This window comes from Muscardinus avellanarius (genome assembly GCF_963383645.1).
Source record: "Muscardinus avellanarius genome assembly, chromosome: 2".
Lineage (NCBI taxonomy): Eukaryota > Metazoa > Chordata > Mammalia > Rodentia > Gliridae > Muscardinus > Muscardinus avellanarius.
Window position 1 is genome coordinate 149,493,472 of NC_137787.1, and position 17,178 is coordinate 149,510,649.

The following is a 17,178-nucleotide window of genomic DNA, read 5'->3' on the forward strand; positions in this document are numbered from 1 at the left end:
AGATACCCCCACCCCGACCCCTGCTGGGGATAGAGCTTCCTGTATCACTAGGCTAGTGCTCTGCCACTGAGATGCCCCCTCAGTCCCTAAGACTGTATGCAAAAAACAAATTTGTGTTTCATTTACATTTCATTTTAAAGTTAAGGGAACTCTTTCACCTCTGCATCCCCCCACCCCATTGAAAAATGCCAAATTTAAAGCCAGCCATGGTGGCATATGCTTGTAACCCTAGCACTTGAGAGACTGAGACAGGAAGATTGCAAGTTTGTGGCCAGCCTCAACTAGTTAGTGAGGCCCTCTGCAACATAGTGAGACCCCGTTTCAAAAATAAAGAAGCCAGGCCACACGCTTGTAGCTTCAGCAACTTGTAACACCCTCTGCAACTTAGTGAGACTCTATTTCAAAATAAAGAATATGAAATTGAGCTGGGGGTAGAACTCAAAGGTAGAATGCCTTTGGATTCAATCCCCAGTATCACAAAAATAAATAAATAAATAAAGCCTGATTGTTGTATTAAAGATACTGGGGTGAGCTGGGCATGGTGGCGCACACTTCCCAGCATTTGGGAGGCTGAGACAGGAGAATCTTGGTTTCCAGACAGCCTCAACTACTTAGTGAGGCCCTTTGCAATTCAGTGAGACCCTGTTTCAAAATAAAGAATAAAGCTGGGCGTGGTGGGTCATGCTTGTAATCCCCGTGCTTGGGAGGCTGAGACAGGAGGATCACACAGGTTTGAAGCCAGCCTCAGCTACTTAGGCTCTCAGCAACTTGGTGAGACCCTGTTTCCAAATAAAGTATAAAATAGGTCTGGGAGTATAGTCTGGAGGTAGAAAGCCCTTGGGCTCCACCCCCCAGCACCCCCCCCCCCACACACACACAGAATAAAAAATAAGTCTAGGGCCGGGCATGGTGGTGCACGCTTGTAATCCCCGAGCTTGGGAGGCAGAGACAGGAGGATCGCGCAGGTTCGAAGCCAGCCATGCGCCCTCGCTTAGGAGACCCTGTTTCCAAATAAAAATGTAAAAATAGGTGTGGGAGTATAGCCCGGAGGTAGAAGGGCTTCTAGGAACCCCAGTACCACCAAAAAAAAAAAAAAAAAAAAAATAGGTCTAGGGGTGTCGCTTGGTGGTAGAATGTCCCTGGGTTTTATCTCCAGTATCAAAAAGAAAGAAACTGGGGTGATATATGTGGTTCATTTACGAATTTAGAAGTCTGAAGCTTTGTTTTATAGTTCTGGGGATCAAACTCAGGGCCTCATGCATGCTAGGCAAGTGCTCTGCCACTGAACCTCTAGCCTTCAGAGATATTTTAAAATTTTTCTAAACCTTCTTAAAATTTTTTGAATATTTAAAAATTGAAAGTTTGAGGTGTAGAGGAATTTTCTTTTTTAATTTTTTATTGGTGCATTATATTTATACATTATATTGGGGCAAAAAACTTGTGGAATTTTGTTTTTGAACTAAATTGTGAGATTGCTGAATGCAGTGAGGAATGAATTGTTCCTCACTTTGTGACTTTAGTTTTTATGTATACTAAATGGTTTAGAGAGGGTTTTATTATGATAAAACTTTTATGGTGCATGGTTGGGCTTTGCAACTGTAATGGTGGTACAGCAAAACTCTATCAGCGTGAGATGTAGCCGTGGGTTCTTGTTCTTACCTATTTTAGAAAAGAATAGCCAGAACTTTTTTTTTTTTTGGCTGTAAGCTTAAGGAATTTTATTATTACAAAGACAGAAAGAACAAATATTAGATTAAAGCACAGCATTAAAGAAATAAATGCAGTGTAGCAACTTGAAAATAAGTTACTGAAGTTTTTGGATATAGAAGTTTTTAGAAAGATACATTATCCTTTATCTTGCTCAACCAATAATCCTCTGACTGGACTTGATCTGCCCCTTCTCCAGGGCAAGTCTTTTGATGAGGGGATTCACTATTTTACATCCTGTCTGACCAGAAGTCTTCCTATTGGTGTAAGCTCAAATCTTTAAGACCTCAGGTATCTCTTGAAGGCTTAGGCCCTCTTCCCACATCCTAGTCTGTCAGCTAGAAGTTACTTGCAAACTTGGCATTCTTTAAAATGCTAAGGCCCTGGGCTCCCTATATTTTCTTGCTAATCACCCTTAGTGCTGGAACTCTGCAGAGTTCCTTCCCTGTCTGAATGGCTGCCCACACCCAAGCTCTGACTTCCTAATACCAAAGCTATTTTCAAATACATTTTGAGGCCATTTCCCAATACTGGCACAGGTCTTATATTTTAAAATTACTGCAATGCACCGCCCCTCCCCACCGTTCAGCAAGAACTGAGATTATTACAGTCTTTCCTTGGGAAAGTTCAAATTTGATTGCTTAAATATAACTTTATTGTGGTATTTTTTCCTAATTGCTGTTTCCATTTCTACATTTGGGGGTACATACTGGGAACTGAACCAGAGGCATTTTACCTCCAAGCTACACCCCTAGCCTTTTGTGGTGGTGGTGTTGTCACTGTTTTTTTTTTGGGGGGGGTCTTTTTGGAACTGGCCAAGGCACTGCATTGCCACTAAAGTATATCCCAACTCTTTTTTTGTTTTGAAACAGTCTCACTAAATTGCTCAGGGTCCCCCTGTGATCCTCCTGTTTTAATCTCCCAAGTATTAGCATTACAGGCACGCGGCACTGCACCTAGCTCATATTCACTTTCTTTTTGGCGGTACTGGGATGGAACCCTGGGGCATTCTACCTCCAAGCTACACCCCCAGCCCTATTTTTTATTCTTTATTTTGAAACAGGTCTCACTGAGTTGCAGAGGACCTCACTAAGTAGCTGAGGCTGGCCACAAACCAGTAATCCTCCTGTTTTAGCCTCCCAAGTACTGGGATTACGAGTGTGCACCACCATGCCCGGCAGAGCTAGTGATGAATTGTCTTTCTCTCTCTCTCTCTCTCTCTTTCTTTCTTTCTTTCTTTCTTTCTTTCTTTCTTTCTTTCTTTCTTTTTCTTTCTTTCGTGGGTTTGGGGATGGAACCCGGGGCATTTGGCCTCTGAGCTACACCCCCTGCCCTATTTTTTATTCTTTATTTTGAAACAAGGTCTCACTGAGTTGCAGAGGGCCTCACTAAGGAACCCCGGCTGTCAGCGAACGGTGATCCTACATTCTCAGCCTCCCGAATGCTGGGATTACAGGTGTGCACCACCGTGCCTGGTTTGAGATGAAGTTTTAAAATAAATTTTATATATACATTTACTTAAGTCGTGTTCTAAACCTAATGGCATAAAGGGTTTCGGTAGATTTATGGCCAGGATTGTGTAGGGTTCTGATTTAGATAATGAGAATTCTAGTTTTAGCTCTGTTTTGTTCGTATAGTATAGGAAGAGGAGCAGGAAAGATGACAAAGTATCAGAGACCTAAGCCAGTAAAATGTTTTTGTTAAATTATACATTTTCATCTGGTCATGGTAGTGTATGCCTGTAATCCTAGTACTTGAGAGGCTGAGACAGGAGGATCATAGGATGGAAGTCAGCTTGGGTGATTTAGCAAGACCCTGTCGAAAAGTAAGAAAAAGAAGGGTCTTGGAGGTGTAGCTTCGTGTTAGAGCACCCCTGGATTCAGTCTTTAGTAACTGCCGTCACATTAAACATTTTCAGTTTTATAAGTCTTATAAAACTGAACAAAAATGAACAAAAACTGTGTGCCTTAGCTACAAGTGTCATAGTGCTGGTGGGGAGCCATTTCAGTTTGGGCTTATTACTGTTGACCATTAGCATGTATTATAAGGTGTGGATATGTTGATTACTTGTCCTTATTTTTTAGGATTTCTCTTTTATTCACTTATATTTTTGTGGTACTAGGGATTGAACTCAGGAGCATTCTATCCTGAGCTATACCCCCAGCCCTATTTTATTTTTACTTTGAAACAGGGTCTTGCTAGGTTGATGAGTCTCGCTACATGCTGCGGCTGTCCATAAACACTGTCTCAGCTTCCCAAGTACTGGGTTTAGAAGTGTGAAATTTCTGAAAGACAGTTATTAAACTACAATGAAAGTGTGGACATGCTAGTAAAAAAAAAAACTTCGTGATTACAAATAAAAAAGAAAGTGAAACTTTGTATAGCTGTATTCACGTTGATCATTAGTACAGTCACTTTGTAATTATGAACAAACAGGTTTTAGAATAGCGGTTGGAACCTGTTCTACAGACAAACTTCTGTGTCAGGAAACTTTCCTGGTTTTACATACGTAGATTGTGTGTGTGTATGTGTTTTGTATTGAGGATTGAACTCAGGCATTCTAGCACTGAGCTGTACATCTATTTATTTATGTAAGTATGTATTTATTTACTTATTGTGGTACTGGGGATAGAACTTGGTGATGTTCTACCTCCGAGCTATATCCCCATCCTGGTTTTTATTATTTTGAAAAAGGGCTTTGCTGAGTTGCTGGGGCTGATCTTGAACCTGAGATCCTCCTGTGTTAGCCTCCCAAGTTCTGGGATTACAAGTATGTGCCACCAGGCCTGGCTATTTTTTATTTTATTTACTTATTTATTTATTTTTTGTGGTACTGGGGATGAAACCCTGGGGCATTCTACCTCTGGGCAACATCTCCAACCCTATATTTTATTCTTTATTTTGAAACAGAGTCTCACTGAGTTGCAAAGGGCCTCACTAAGTAGCTGAAGCTGGCTTTGAACTTGTGTGATCCTCCTGTCTCAGCCTCCCAAATGCTGGGATTACAAGCGTGCGTCACCATGCCCAGCTATTTTTTTATTTTTTGAAATAGTATCTCACTAAATTGTTTAGGTTGACCTTGAACCTGTGATCTGGTCTCAGCCTCCCAAATATTGGAATTACACACATGGCACGCCATGCCTGATTTATATCTTATGTATGTATGTGTGTGTGTATATATATATATATATATATATTATTAATTTAAAACAAAATACTTAGAGTGGTGGCTCACACTTGTAATCCTAGCATTTGTGAGGCTGAGACAAGAGGATAGTGGTTCAAGGCCAGCCTCAGCTACTTAGTGAGGCACTTTGCTACTCATTGAGACCCTGTTTCAAATAAAGAATAAAAACTAGGGTTGGAGGTAGAGCTCAGAGGTAGAATGCCCCTGGGTTTCATTCCCAGTACCTAAAAGAAAAACCTAAAAAACAAAAAAAAACCTTTTTTTTCCTCCTCTAAATATGGTACATGGCTCCGAAACTACTAAACTATGCTAACAATACATTCTCAATGTTGGAATTGAACTCTTAATATTAAAAGTAGTGGAATGAATGGTAGTGAGAAACCACAGATTGGAATTGAGTTTAGGGAATAAAGATATGAATGAAATTATTAATCCTTGCCAAGTGTGGTGGCACACACTTGCAATCCCAGTCCTTGGGAGGCTGAGACAAGAGAATCAGGGTTCGCGGACAGCCTCAGCTACTTAGGCCCTTTGCAACTCAGTGAGACCTTATGTCAAAATAAAGAATAAAAAATAGGCCCAGGGTGTAGCTCAGAGGCAGAATGCAACTGGGTTTCATTCCCAGTACCACAAAAAAAATTATTGACCCTAATTTTATTTTGATTTTCACTAAGGAAATCACAATAATCCACAGTTATCTTTAGCACCCAGAAAATATAGGGAATTAACTTTACTGTAATTCGGAAATCTAGAACCAGATTTAGCTAGCACACACTAAACTATTGCAGGGAAACTGATTTACTATGTCTGCTTCATCCCCAAACTTATCTTTGAAATACTTAGTAAATTAATGGCCATCTTTTTTGGGATTCAACTTCTTTTTTGAAATATTTGTATAAAGAGCCGGGCGTGGAGGCGCACGCTTGTAATCCCAGCATTTGGGAGGCTGAGACCTGAGAATCACACACAAAAATATATATGTTTGTATAAAAACTACAAATGCTATTTTAAAGAACTAGATTTTATTTTTTTTATTTATTTATTTTTTTGTGAGTATGCCACTGTGGATTGAACCCAGGGCTTTTCTACCTTCGAGCCATATATCCTTAGCTCTTTTAATTTTTTGTTTAGAAACAAGGTTTCGGTAGGTTGTTGAGAGTCTGGCTAAGTTACTGAGGCTGGTCTTAAACCAATGATCCTCCTGTTTCAGCTTCCCATGTCTTAAACCAATGATCCTCCTGTTTCAGCTTCCCATGTACTGGGATTACTTACACACATACTGGGGTGTGTGCTACCATACCTGGTTGATTGTTTTTATATCTGTCTTTTCACATCTCATTTATGGCCTTAACTATTTGATATAATATTTAATAAAATTCTGATCGACACTGAGTTAAATTATTTTTTTGGGGGGAATGGTAGCTTTTTTCTTACTATACAAACATCTTTGGAACATTTTTAAAGCATTTCTTTCTCCACCATGATATTGTTTTGCTTGAAAGTTGTGTGTTTCTGTTTTTTCAAGTATTACAAAGTGCAGTTCTTTGCATGTTCTAATTTGCCATGACGTGGTCAAGTGCTGTTTCCTTCCTGTTGCTTGCAAGCCTGTGCTAGAGATAAGGATACATTTCAGTGCATTAAAAAAGAAGCCACTGAAGACAGACCTAAGCATGGTAACTCTTAGAGCGTTTTACTTATTAAAGCCTTTTATTTATTTTTTCAACAGAAAATGTGGGCTTTAATCTCTGCTTATTTTAAAAGGCTCTTAAAATAGTATTTAAATACTTAGAAATGTTAGGTCTAACAGGGATGTTGTCTGAACATTTCTTTTATAAAAAAGGCAAAAATAGACATAAAGTACTCATAGAGTTTCAGTTCCTATGTAGATGGTTTGCTAAGTTAGTGGAAAGCAGGAAATTGCTTATATGTCCTTTATTGCAGTTATAAACCTCATTATTGTTGCTAAATTTCTTGTTTTCATCTTGTTTCTTAGTATTCAGTACTTTAACTGAAGTTAACTGAGGAAAAGAGAAAAAGGTTTCATTTTCAGCAGTGAGAGGTGATCTTAGCAGAAATGAAGTCTTCAAAGATAATTATGTCTAACTTTAAAAACAGAAAACCTGTGTTCATTAGTCATGTTGATTTTATTTAACAGCAAGAAATACTGTTTTCTGGTTATATCTTAAAATGGATGGTTGCTTGTTCACAAACTAATTTAAACTGTTTTTTTTTTCAGGCCAAGAAACTTGAGAGGAGAAAAACTGCCTTCGTTTACTTAGATTATCAACAAACCAAGAAAATCTGAGATACCTTCCATAAAGAAAACCCGGTTATATGTAACTTCACAGACTTGGCTAAGGGATTTTACCCAGATTGGTCACTGGACTCTACTACTTGACACTTGTACCTGTTTGGAGTTTTTCTCATGTGGATCTAAGGGGAATGCTTTATTATGGCTGCTGTTGTCCAACAGAACGACCTAGTATTTGAATTTGCTAGTAACGTCATGGAGGATGAACAACAGGTATGAGACCTGAAGAAAATTGGATTTTAATAAATTTGTTATGAATTTTTTATTTGTATTAAAATAATTTACTTTAAAAGACAGAAGCTTTTAAATAAGAATTTGAAATTCAATAATTTGAAGGTAATGCAATTTAAAATAGTATTTTTAGTACTGGTTAATTCATTAGGTATAAATCTGTCCTTAATTTTTTTTTTTTTATGTGTTATAGAAAGTAATACTTTGGGGATTTAGCTTGTTTTTCTATAACAGTAAGTGCCTGAAGTAATTATTTTAAAGTATTTTAAAAATTTCTAGAAAACAATACATTTTAACACATATAATTACTATCTGTAATTCTGGAGCATTTTTCCAAGCAGGTGGAATGTTAGCAGTCCCATCATCACACACCATTTCAGCCCAAAGCATGTGACTCTGAGGAAGTCACCAGCTTCTCTAGATCTGGGTTTCATCATCTGTACGGGGGCTTAAACCAAAGGATTTCTAAATCAGCTCTCATTGAATTTATACATGATGTGCAAATTACTATCCTCAGTGTAAAAAAAGATCTAAGAGATACTAAGTGAAGAACTTAGTATTAATTCTTGTTGTCTCATGTCTGTCCCTACCAAAGGGGCTAGTATTTCTTGGAACTTCATAATTTATTTCATTTTAAACATATTATGTAGGAAATATAAAATATGATGTAGAAGAAATACTGTAAATGCTGGAGGAAGTCAATCAATTTACTAGCAAAAATATTTTGGGACCCAGTAGGCTAAAAATATGAATAATAAGGTTGATTTATATGCTGATATAAGGCTGATTCTAGATACCTAACTTTAATAGATCAATTATGATGTTATGCTTTTATTCTGGAAACAGTTATTTTAAATAATAAAATCGATTCTTAGTTTTGGCAGGAAATTATAATTTCTTAGCTATTTGTAGTGTTCACTGAAGTGAGTCTACAAAATAAAATGTCTATAAATAAACTTATAAAAGGTGAGAATTTGGATTAACTGAACTTCAACTCATGAGGAAAAATGAGGGAGAGGATTGTCTGGTTCCAACTAAATATATATTAATAATTATTTGGATTTAATTTAGAGACAATAGAAAAGATATTTTAGAAGAAGAAAGTGTTTTGAAATTAAGACAGGATGTTTGTATATACTAATGTTTGAAGACAGTATGTTTATTACTCACCCCCTTAGAAAAGATCATATGATAGATGCCAGCCTTGATGTGGTGAGGTTTGATGTTGGGATGTGGCAGCAGAGAACAGAGCCCTAAACCACTCACTGGTATTATGCTCTACTGCAGTGGCTTTTATGCTCTTTTTGACCATGAGAAAATCATTTGATATTATGATACCCTATAAATCCACACACACACACACACACACATACACGCACATATATATATATATATATATATATATATATATATATATATATACTTAAAGTTAGCAAAATAATAAACACTGTGTATGATGCACTTAGTTTATCTTCAAGAGGTTATGTCGAAGAGGTTATGTCTTTGGAATGCGTGCTATTAGCTTAACATGTTACAAATATATATTTTATTATTTTTAAATATATATTTTATTTCCTCTCCCTGTGTGTCTGTCTGTCTGTCTGTCTGTCTCTTTGGTGGTACTGAGGATTAAACCCAGAGCTTATACCTCAAAGCCCTATTTGTTTTTATTTTGAAATAGAGTCTCACTAAGTTAATGGGAGTCTCACTACTTTCTGAGGGTGTATCAAACCTGAAATCCTCCTGTCTCAGCCTTCCAACTACTGGGATTACAAGCATGTACCACCACACCTGGCTCTTCTTTTGTGTTTTTAATATAATGTTTGAGATTCAACCCAGAGCCCTCAGATGCATGCTAAGCACATGCTCCTCAACTTAGCTACACCTGCAGCCCTGTATTTTCTCAAGTTACTTATTTTCATTGAGCAAAATGAATCTATAAGTCAGATGTGGTGGTGCATACCTGTAATCCCAGAACTTGAAAGGCTGAGACAGCAGTATTGCAGTTAGGAGGCCAGTCTCAGCAGTTTAGTGAGAGCCTTAGAAATTTATCAAGACCTTGTTTCAAAATAATAGGATGGGAGTATAACTCAGAATACTCCTGGGTTCAATCCCTAGTTACCTCTCCCCCCAAAAAGAGAGAATATATTAGTTTTGTGCAGATATTATTAAAAGGGCTTTAATTATTAATCATGTGACATAAATATTAAAATCCTTATTATACAGTGAGGACATTTGAGATGTGAAGAGGTTAAATGACTTGTCCAAAATCAGTGTAAGAGCCACAATTTGAACTGTTCTGTTTGACTTTCACTAATAATGTTGTATACTCTTGTGGTGATCCATGACTGTCTTAATGTTTAACAGTCAGTCTTCAAAATGTTTGAAACTGTTGGTGAGGTTTAGAGTTCTTTCAATAAGTGATTATGAGTTTAGCAAACACTTAATTGCTTCATATGCATCTAGCCATTGGTGTCAGTTTCACCATCTTATCTCATCTGTGGTTCTGCCACTTTGTTTATTTTGTATTTAATATAAAATTAATAATTCCATTTATAAGAGAAGTCACCTAATATAAAAATAAATGAAAATCTCTGTTCACCCTTACTTAATCCTGTTCTCTGAGCGGAAACTAGTATTATGTCTTTCTGTCTTTCATTCTTTGGAACCCAGGGGCATTCTACCTCTGAGCTAGACCCTCAGCCCTTTTTATTTTTTATTTTGAGACAGAGTCTCAATATGTTGCTGAAAGTCTCACTGCATTCCCGAGGCTGTCCTTGAACCTGTGATCCTCTCTTTTGTCTCCCATTCCCATGTATTGGGATTACAGGTGTATGCCGCAACACACAGCTTATTTGTATATTTTTTAAGACAGAAGGCTAAGCAAATGTACAATATACTTACAAAACTGTATGCAGAGATTATTTTTAAGATACAGATGAAGTTATGCTAATCCTATTTTGTAACTTGTTTATACTTTATAAGCGTGTGTATGTGTGTGTTTATTATTTATTTTACTTATGGTGCTGAGGATTGAATGAAGTACTTCTGTGGGAGAACGGCATCAATATTGAAATGCAGTTTGCTTCTATATGAAGGTGCTTTGATTTAACGTACATGAGTTTCTAAACAGAAGGAAACTTGGTGATATATTCAAATATTCTAGGAGCTAATCTGATAAAAAACACTTGATAGTTTAATCCTTTTTTGTCTGTATTTGATGTTTTGTGATGACTGAACACAGGGGTATTCTACTTCCAAGTTAAAACCCTTTTTAGTTTCTTTTTTGAAACAGGTTCTCACTAGGTTTCTGAGCCTCACCAAATCTCTTGAGGCTAGTGTAGAACCTGTAATCCTCTTGTCTCAGCCTTCCAGTTACTAAAATTAAAGGTGTGCACCACTATGCCCAGCTAGTTTAATACTTTTTATAGTTTAATATAGTACTCTACGTTTTTTCAGTTGTTGGTTTTTGTTTGTTTGTTTGTTTTTGATGGTACTGGGAGTGGAACCCAGAGGCTTTCTACCTCCAGGCTACACTCCCAGACCTATTTTATACTTTATTTGGAAACAGGGTCTTACTAAGTTACTGAGAGTCTCACTGAGAAGCTGGGACTGGCTTTGAACCTGTGCGATCCTCCTGTCTCAGCCTCCCAAGCGCGGGGATTACCAGCGTGTGCCACCATGCTTGGCCAGTTGTTGGTTTTAAAGGTAGAATTTTTGACAAATTATAGTACTTATGTTTAATAGAGTAGGTCACAAGGGAGAAGCTTGGTGACATGCTTGGAAAAATATGAACAAGCAGAACAAATATTTTTAAAGATTCTTGTTACAATCTAAGAAGGCAGTTTTAGGACTTCCTTTCCTACGATGTAAATGGACTTGCTTTGATTGCTGTTTTGGAGGAGCATAATGGGTAACAGTGTCTTATTTATTTATTTATTTTTGTGGTACTGATGATTGTACAAATGGGCATTTTACCTCCAAGCTATATCTGCTGCTCTATTTTATTTTTAGTTTTGAAATGGAGTCCAGCTAGGGCAATGAAAGTCTCATTACTTGCTGAGGCTGTCCTTGAAGCTGTGATCCTCTTGTCTTAGCCTCCCAAGTAATGGGATTACAGGTGTGGGCCACCATGCCTGACTACCTTATTTTATTTTATTTTATTTGGTACTGGGGGTGGAACCCAGGGGCCTTCTACCTCCGGGCTACACTCCCAGACCTATTTTATATTTTATTTGGAAATAGGGTGTTACTAAGCTGCTGAGAGCCTCTCTCAGTAGCTGAGGCTGGCTTTGAACCTGCACGATTTCCCTTTCTCAGCCTTTCAAGTACTGGGATTACAAGTGTGTGCCACCACACCTAGCTTGCCTTATTATTATTTTTTAACAAGCTTTCAATGGTTTCTTATGCAGTTTTGGGGATTTATTACTCAATGTTAACAATAGGAATAAAAGCAAAGTGCTGAGTATACAGAGAAGGAAACATTTGACTGCACTGTGACTTTGGGAAAGCTTCTTTATGAAAGTTAAATTTGAACTGGATATTGAAGGCCAATTGGTTTGTTCTGCAGATATAGAAGGGAAGGTGTTCCTGAGCAGTAGAATGTACCAAAATGTTAAATGGTTTTCTCTTGATGTGTTATCAGTCCAAACACCGCTAGAAGCTTTTCACAGTGTGCCATGCTCTTACTTCTTGTTCTGCATACCTTTACCAGTATAATTTTCCTGAATGAATGCATTGTTGCTGTTTGCTTAAGAATGCTCACTCATATTTCACACCTGTTGCATATTTCAATCTTAATTATCTTTCAAGTTTATTTATGTTTTTGGTACTAGGGATCAAACCCAGGGACATTTACCTATGAGCTACATCCTCACCCCTATTTTTATTTAAAAAAAATAAGAATATTTTTCATTTTCAAAAATAAGATTCTCACTAAGTTGCAGAGACCCTCATTAAACTGCTGAGGCTTTGGGCGTGGTGGTATACACTTGTATTCCCAGTACTTGGGAGGCTAAGATGGGAGGATTGCAGGTTCATGGCCCTCAACTACTTAGTAAGACCCTGTTCTCCTCCCCTGTTCCGCGCCCCAAGAAAAAAATGATAAAAAATTTGGTTTGGAGGGTTAGTTCAGAGAATTCTCTGGGTTCAATTCCCAGTACCGAAAAGAAACAAAACAAAAATAAACTGCTGAGGCTGTCAGAACCTGCAATCTTGTCTCAGCCTTCCAAGTACTGGGATTATAGTCATATGTCACCATGTGTGGTTATTTTTCAAGATCTGAGAACGGAACTTACTTATTCCAGGAACTCATTCTAAAACAGTTTCCTCAGGAATTAATAATTTTAACTTGTATCACTTTTTGTCAGTGTTACACATTTGCCATGCTAAATTTTCATATACATATTATAAATTTTTCCAAATTAGTGCTAATTACTTGAAGACAGGGATCGCCCCCCCCTTATACCTGAAGCACTTGATATTGAGTGCTCTTAAAAGAGTTTTCCTCCTCCCTTCCTCTTCCTCGTCTTCCCCTTCTTCTCCTTCTCCTTCTTCTTCTCCTCCTCCTCCTCCAATCAACAACTCCAGCCCTGTTTTTTTATTCCTTATTTTGAAGCAGGGTCTCACTAAGTTGCAGAGGCCTCACTTAGTAGCTGAGGCTATTCGCGAACTCATGATCCTCCTGTCTCAGTCTCCAGAGTACTGAAATCACAAGTGGGCGCCACCACACCTGCCCTCTTCTTAATCTGTTGATAAAATGATTTGTTTTATATAATAGATAAAATTTACCTTTTGGTCAAATAATCTGTTGTAGATGTGTTGTCAGTTCTGGCCTTTGTGAGATCAGAAGATCTTTGGATGATGAGAAGTGACGCCTTGCTCTAACTTGACTATCTTTTCTTGGGACATGTTGTTCTCATTCTCATTTACCACATGGGCCAACAGTCATGGAGTCTTTTTTTATAATAGTATTAGGCATTGCCTTATTGTATATGCTTAGCGAAAACCACCTCAAATAACTTTTTGTGTGTGTGGCACTAGTGATTGTACCCAGAGGTTTCTACCACTGAGCTATGCCCTCAGCTTTATTATTATTATTAATTATTATTAATATTATTGTGCTTGGGGTGGAACCAGTTCTACCTCTAAGCTACACCTCCAGCCTTCTTTTATTCTTTTATTTTGAAACAGAGTCTCACTAAGTTAGTTGCAGATGGCCTTACTAAGTTGCTGAGGTTGTCTATAACCTTGCAATCCTCCTGTCTCAGTTCCCAAGTACTGGGATTAAAAGCATGTACCACCATGCCTGGCTTGTATTAAATTTTTAAAAACCAGATTCATGTACTTAGAGTCTGAAAAGTATAATTTTTATATATTTGCTTTTAAAGTTAGACCAGTATGTTTGGCAGTATAAACTAACTGCATAGTATATTTTTCTGCCTGGCTCCTAAGAGTTCTATTTATTTTCCTTTAAATAACACGAGTGGCCGGGCGTGGTGGCGCGCACTTGTAATCCCCGCGCTTGGGAGGCGGAGACAGGAGGATCACGCAGGTTCGAAGCCAGCCGCGCTGGCGTAAGAGACCCTGTTTCCAAATAAAAAAGTATAAAAATAGGTCTGGGAGTGTAGCCCAGAGGTAGAAGGGTTTCCAGGAACCCCAGTACCACCAAAAAAAAAAAACCCACGAGTGCGCATGGTGGCACACTCGTGTTATCCCAATACTTGAGAGACTGAGACAGGAAGATTACAGGTTTGAGGATAGATAGCTTCAGCAAGTAGTGAGACTCATCAACCTAGCAAGACCGTTTCAAAATAAAAATAAAAAATAGGGCTGAGGGTGTAGTTCAGAGGTAGAATGTCCCTAGGTTTAATCCTCAATATCTTAAACACACACACACACACACACACACACACACACACACACACACGAAGGTACTTATAAAGAGCTTGAGTTAATCAGCAAAATATTTATATATTATAAATATAAATTTATATAAAATAAATATTTATTTTTATAAGTATATAACTATTTATTTTTTGTGTGGGGATGGAACCCAGGGGCATTCTACCTCCAAGCTACACCCCCCAGCCCTATTTTTATTTATTTATTTATTTATTTATTTATTTATTTATTTGGTGGTACTGGGGTTCCTGGAAACCCTTCTATCTCTGGGCTACACTCCCAGATGTATTTTATATTTTTATTGGAAACAGGGTCTCTCAAGCCAGCGAGGTTGGCTTCGAACCTGCACGATCCTCCTGTCTCCGCCTCCCATGCATGGGGATTACAAGCGTACGCCACCACGCCCAGCCAAAAATATATATTTTTAATGGCAGGTTTTTCAAAGTATGCAGAAAATTTGACTGTGATATATTGTGGAAAACTTTGTGCTGGTCCTTGGAGATCTATTGCACAACCCTAGCTTGTTTTATGTAATACTTGATTTCTGAAATCATTTAAATGTACTCTGAAAATTGGTAACAGTGGCAGCCATTGGGGAGTGGCATTTCTGTGTTGCCGAGTATAGATAAGTTTGTTCACTATTTTTCTAAGAAAACTCTTTTTATTAAAAATAACTACAAACACCAGGCCTTTCAGTGTAAGATTGTATAGTATACCAACTTTAAAGAGTGTTTATAGCCAGGTGTGTTGATGTACACATGTAATCCTAGTATATGGAGTCTGAGACAAAAGGTTTACTGGTCTGAGGACAGCCTCATTAGCAAGTAATGGGACTCTCATCAGCCTCGTGAGACCCTGTTTCAAAATAAAAATAAAATAGGGCTGGAACTATAGCTTTGAGGTAGAAGGCCCCAGGGCTCAGTCCCCCATATTCTCTCACACACACATACACATAAAAAGAGTGTTTATAGCTGAGTCAGGAGGAGCTCAACTTTGAGGCTAGCCTCAGCAACTTAGTGATAACCTGTTTCAAAATAAAATATAAAAAGAGCTGGATATATGGTTCAGGAATGCCCCTGGGTTCAATTCCCAGCACCCCCCTCAATCAATATTTATTTCTATCCAAATCAAATATTGACAGAATTTTATTATAAAAAATTTTTCTTGCCAGGCGTGGTGGCGCACGCTTGTAATCCCAGCATTTGGGAGCCTGAGACTGGAGGATCCTGGTTCGCAGACAGCCTCAGCTATTTAGTGAGGGCCTCTGCAACTTAGATCCTGTTTCAAATTAAGAATAAAAAATAGGGCAGGGGGTGTAGCTCCGAGGTCAAATGCTCTGGACTCTATCCCCAGACCCGTGCCCCCCAAATATATATAATATATAAATATATATATAAATATATATAAATATAAATATATATATAAATATAAATATATACATAAAATGTATATTATATATATTTTTTTCTTGCCGGGTTTGGTAGTACATGCCTGTAATCCCAGTACGTGGGAGGCTGAGACAGGAGGATCACAGTTTTCAAGACTAGCCTCAGCAATTTAGTGGAACTCTCAGCAACCTAGGGAAACTGTATTTCAAAATGAATAATAAAAAGGGCTGAGGTTGTAGCTGGAAGGTAGAATGCCTCTGGGTTCAATCCTCAGTACCACACCAAAAATAGAAAAAAAATTTTTTTAATTCTTTACTATATGCCATTTACATTATAGCAAGTGATTTATTTATGTTTTAATCTTTAATTCTTACAATAACTAGAAGATATTATTGTTCTTATTTTAAACAGCTATAAGAACAAAATCTTAGGCTGAATAATTTGCCCAAGTTTAAATACCCAGATGGAAGTCTGGTCTTTTTTACACCCTATTTTCACCAGGTGTATATGTGCTGCATTCACTGCATGGTAAAATATTGTGAGATCATGGTGTGATAGAATTGCTGAGTTTTTTGGTTTGTGTTTTTCTTTTCAAAATCAGTGTTTCAAAATCAGAGGATTGTGGGGTGTGGTGGCACAGGCTTGTAATCCCAACATTCGGGAGGCTGAGACCAGAGGATCAGCCTCAGCTACTTAGGCCCTCCACAACTTAGTGAGACCCAGTTTCAAATTAAAGAATAAAACCTAGGGCAGGGGGTGTAGCTTGGAGGTCGAATGCTCCCAGGTTCCATCCCCAGACCTGCCCCCCCAAAAAAAAAAAAATCAGAGGATTGGCAGGGTGGTGCCTGTCTACTGTAGTCCCAGTATTTGGGAGGCTGAGATAGGAATGTTGAAGACCAGCCTCAGCAACTTAGACTCTCAGCAGACCCTAATTAAAAAATAACAAAAGGATGGATATAAGCTGGGCAATAGAATGCCTCTGGGTTCAGTCCCCAATAATGCACGTGCATGCACACCCAATGGTGAAGGAACTCATAAAAATAAGAGGACCTCAAAGTAGTGTCTTCAGACTTTGGGGCCTTGGGGCCCCAGTCTAATCAGAAGGCAGGGCATAGGGTTTTTTCTCAGAGATGTGTTTCCATCCAAGTGCACTATATTTGGTTTGTGTATTAACTGGAGAAGGTTTGGAGCCAGAGCTTTTGGAGACTGGGGAGAGAAAGGTTCCAGTCCACTCTTGATTTTTGTCAAGATTTTTGTCTTGAACTACTTCCAAGTATGCTCATTTTGTACCTCTGTCTTTATAGAAAGGATTATTTTCATTGGGGAAATTTTTAAAGACTGTTACATGCTTTTTATTTCAGGAAAGGTTTTTGCTAGATACTTCATTTTAAGCCATCTACATGGCAGGATGTTTCACAACCACCACGTAACAGATTGAGTTCTGCTATTAG

The 17,178-nt window shown here is 38.0% G+C and overlaps 1 protein-coding gene across 3 annotated transcripts in view; it reads left to right on the forward strand.

The window, feature by feature from the left end:
• Positions 1-7,346: 7,346 nt before the first annotated feature.
• ELF1 (E74 like ETS transcription factor 1) overlaps positions 7,347-17,178 on the forward strand; it is a gene marked incomplete at its 5' end in the record, with an annotated part of 43,755 nt that continues 33,923 nt past the window's right edge. For all 3 annotated transcript variants that reach the window (XM_080689804.1, XM_080689805.1, XM_080689806.1), the window contains one exon: positions 7,347-7,418. In XM_080689804.1, the coding sequence (XP_080545930.1) occupies positions 7,347-7,418 (72 nt within the window). The remainder of the gene's footprint in view (positions 7,419-17,178) is intronic.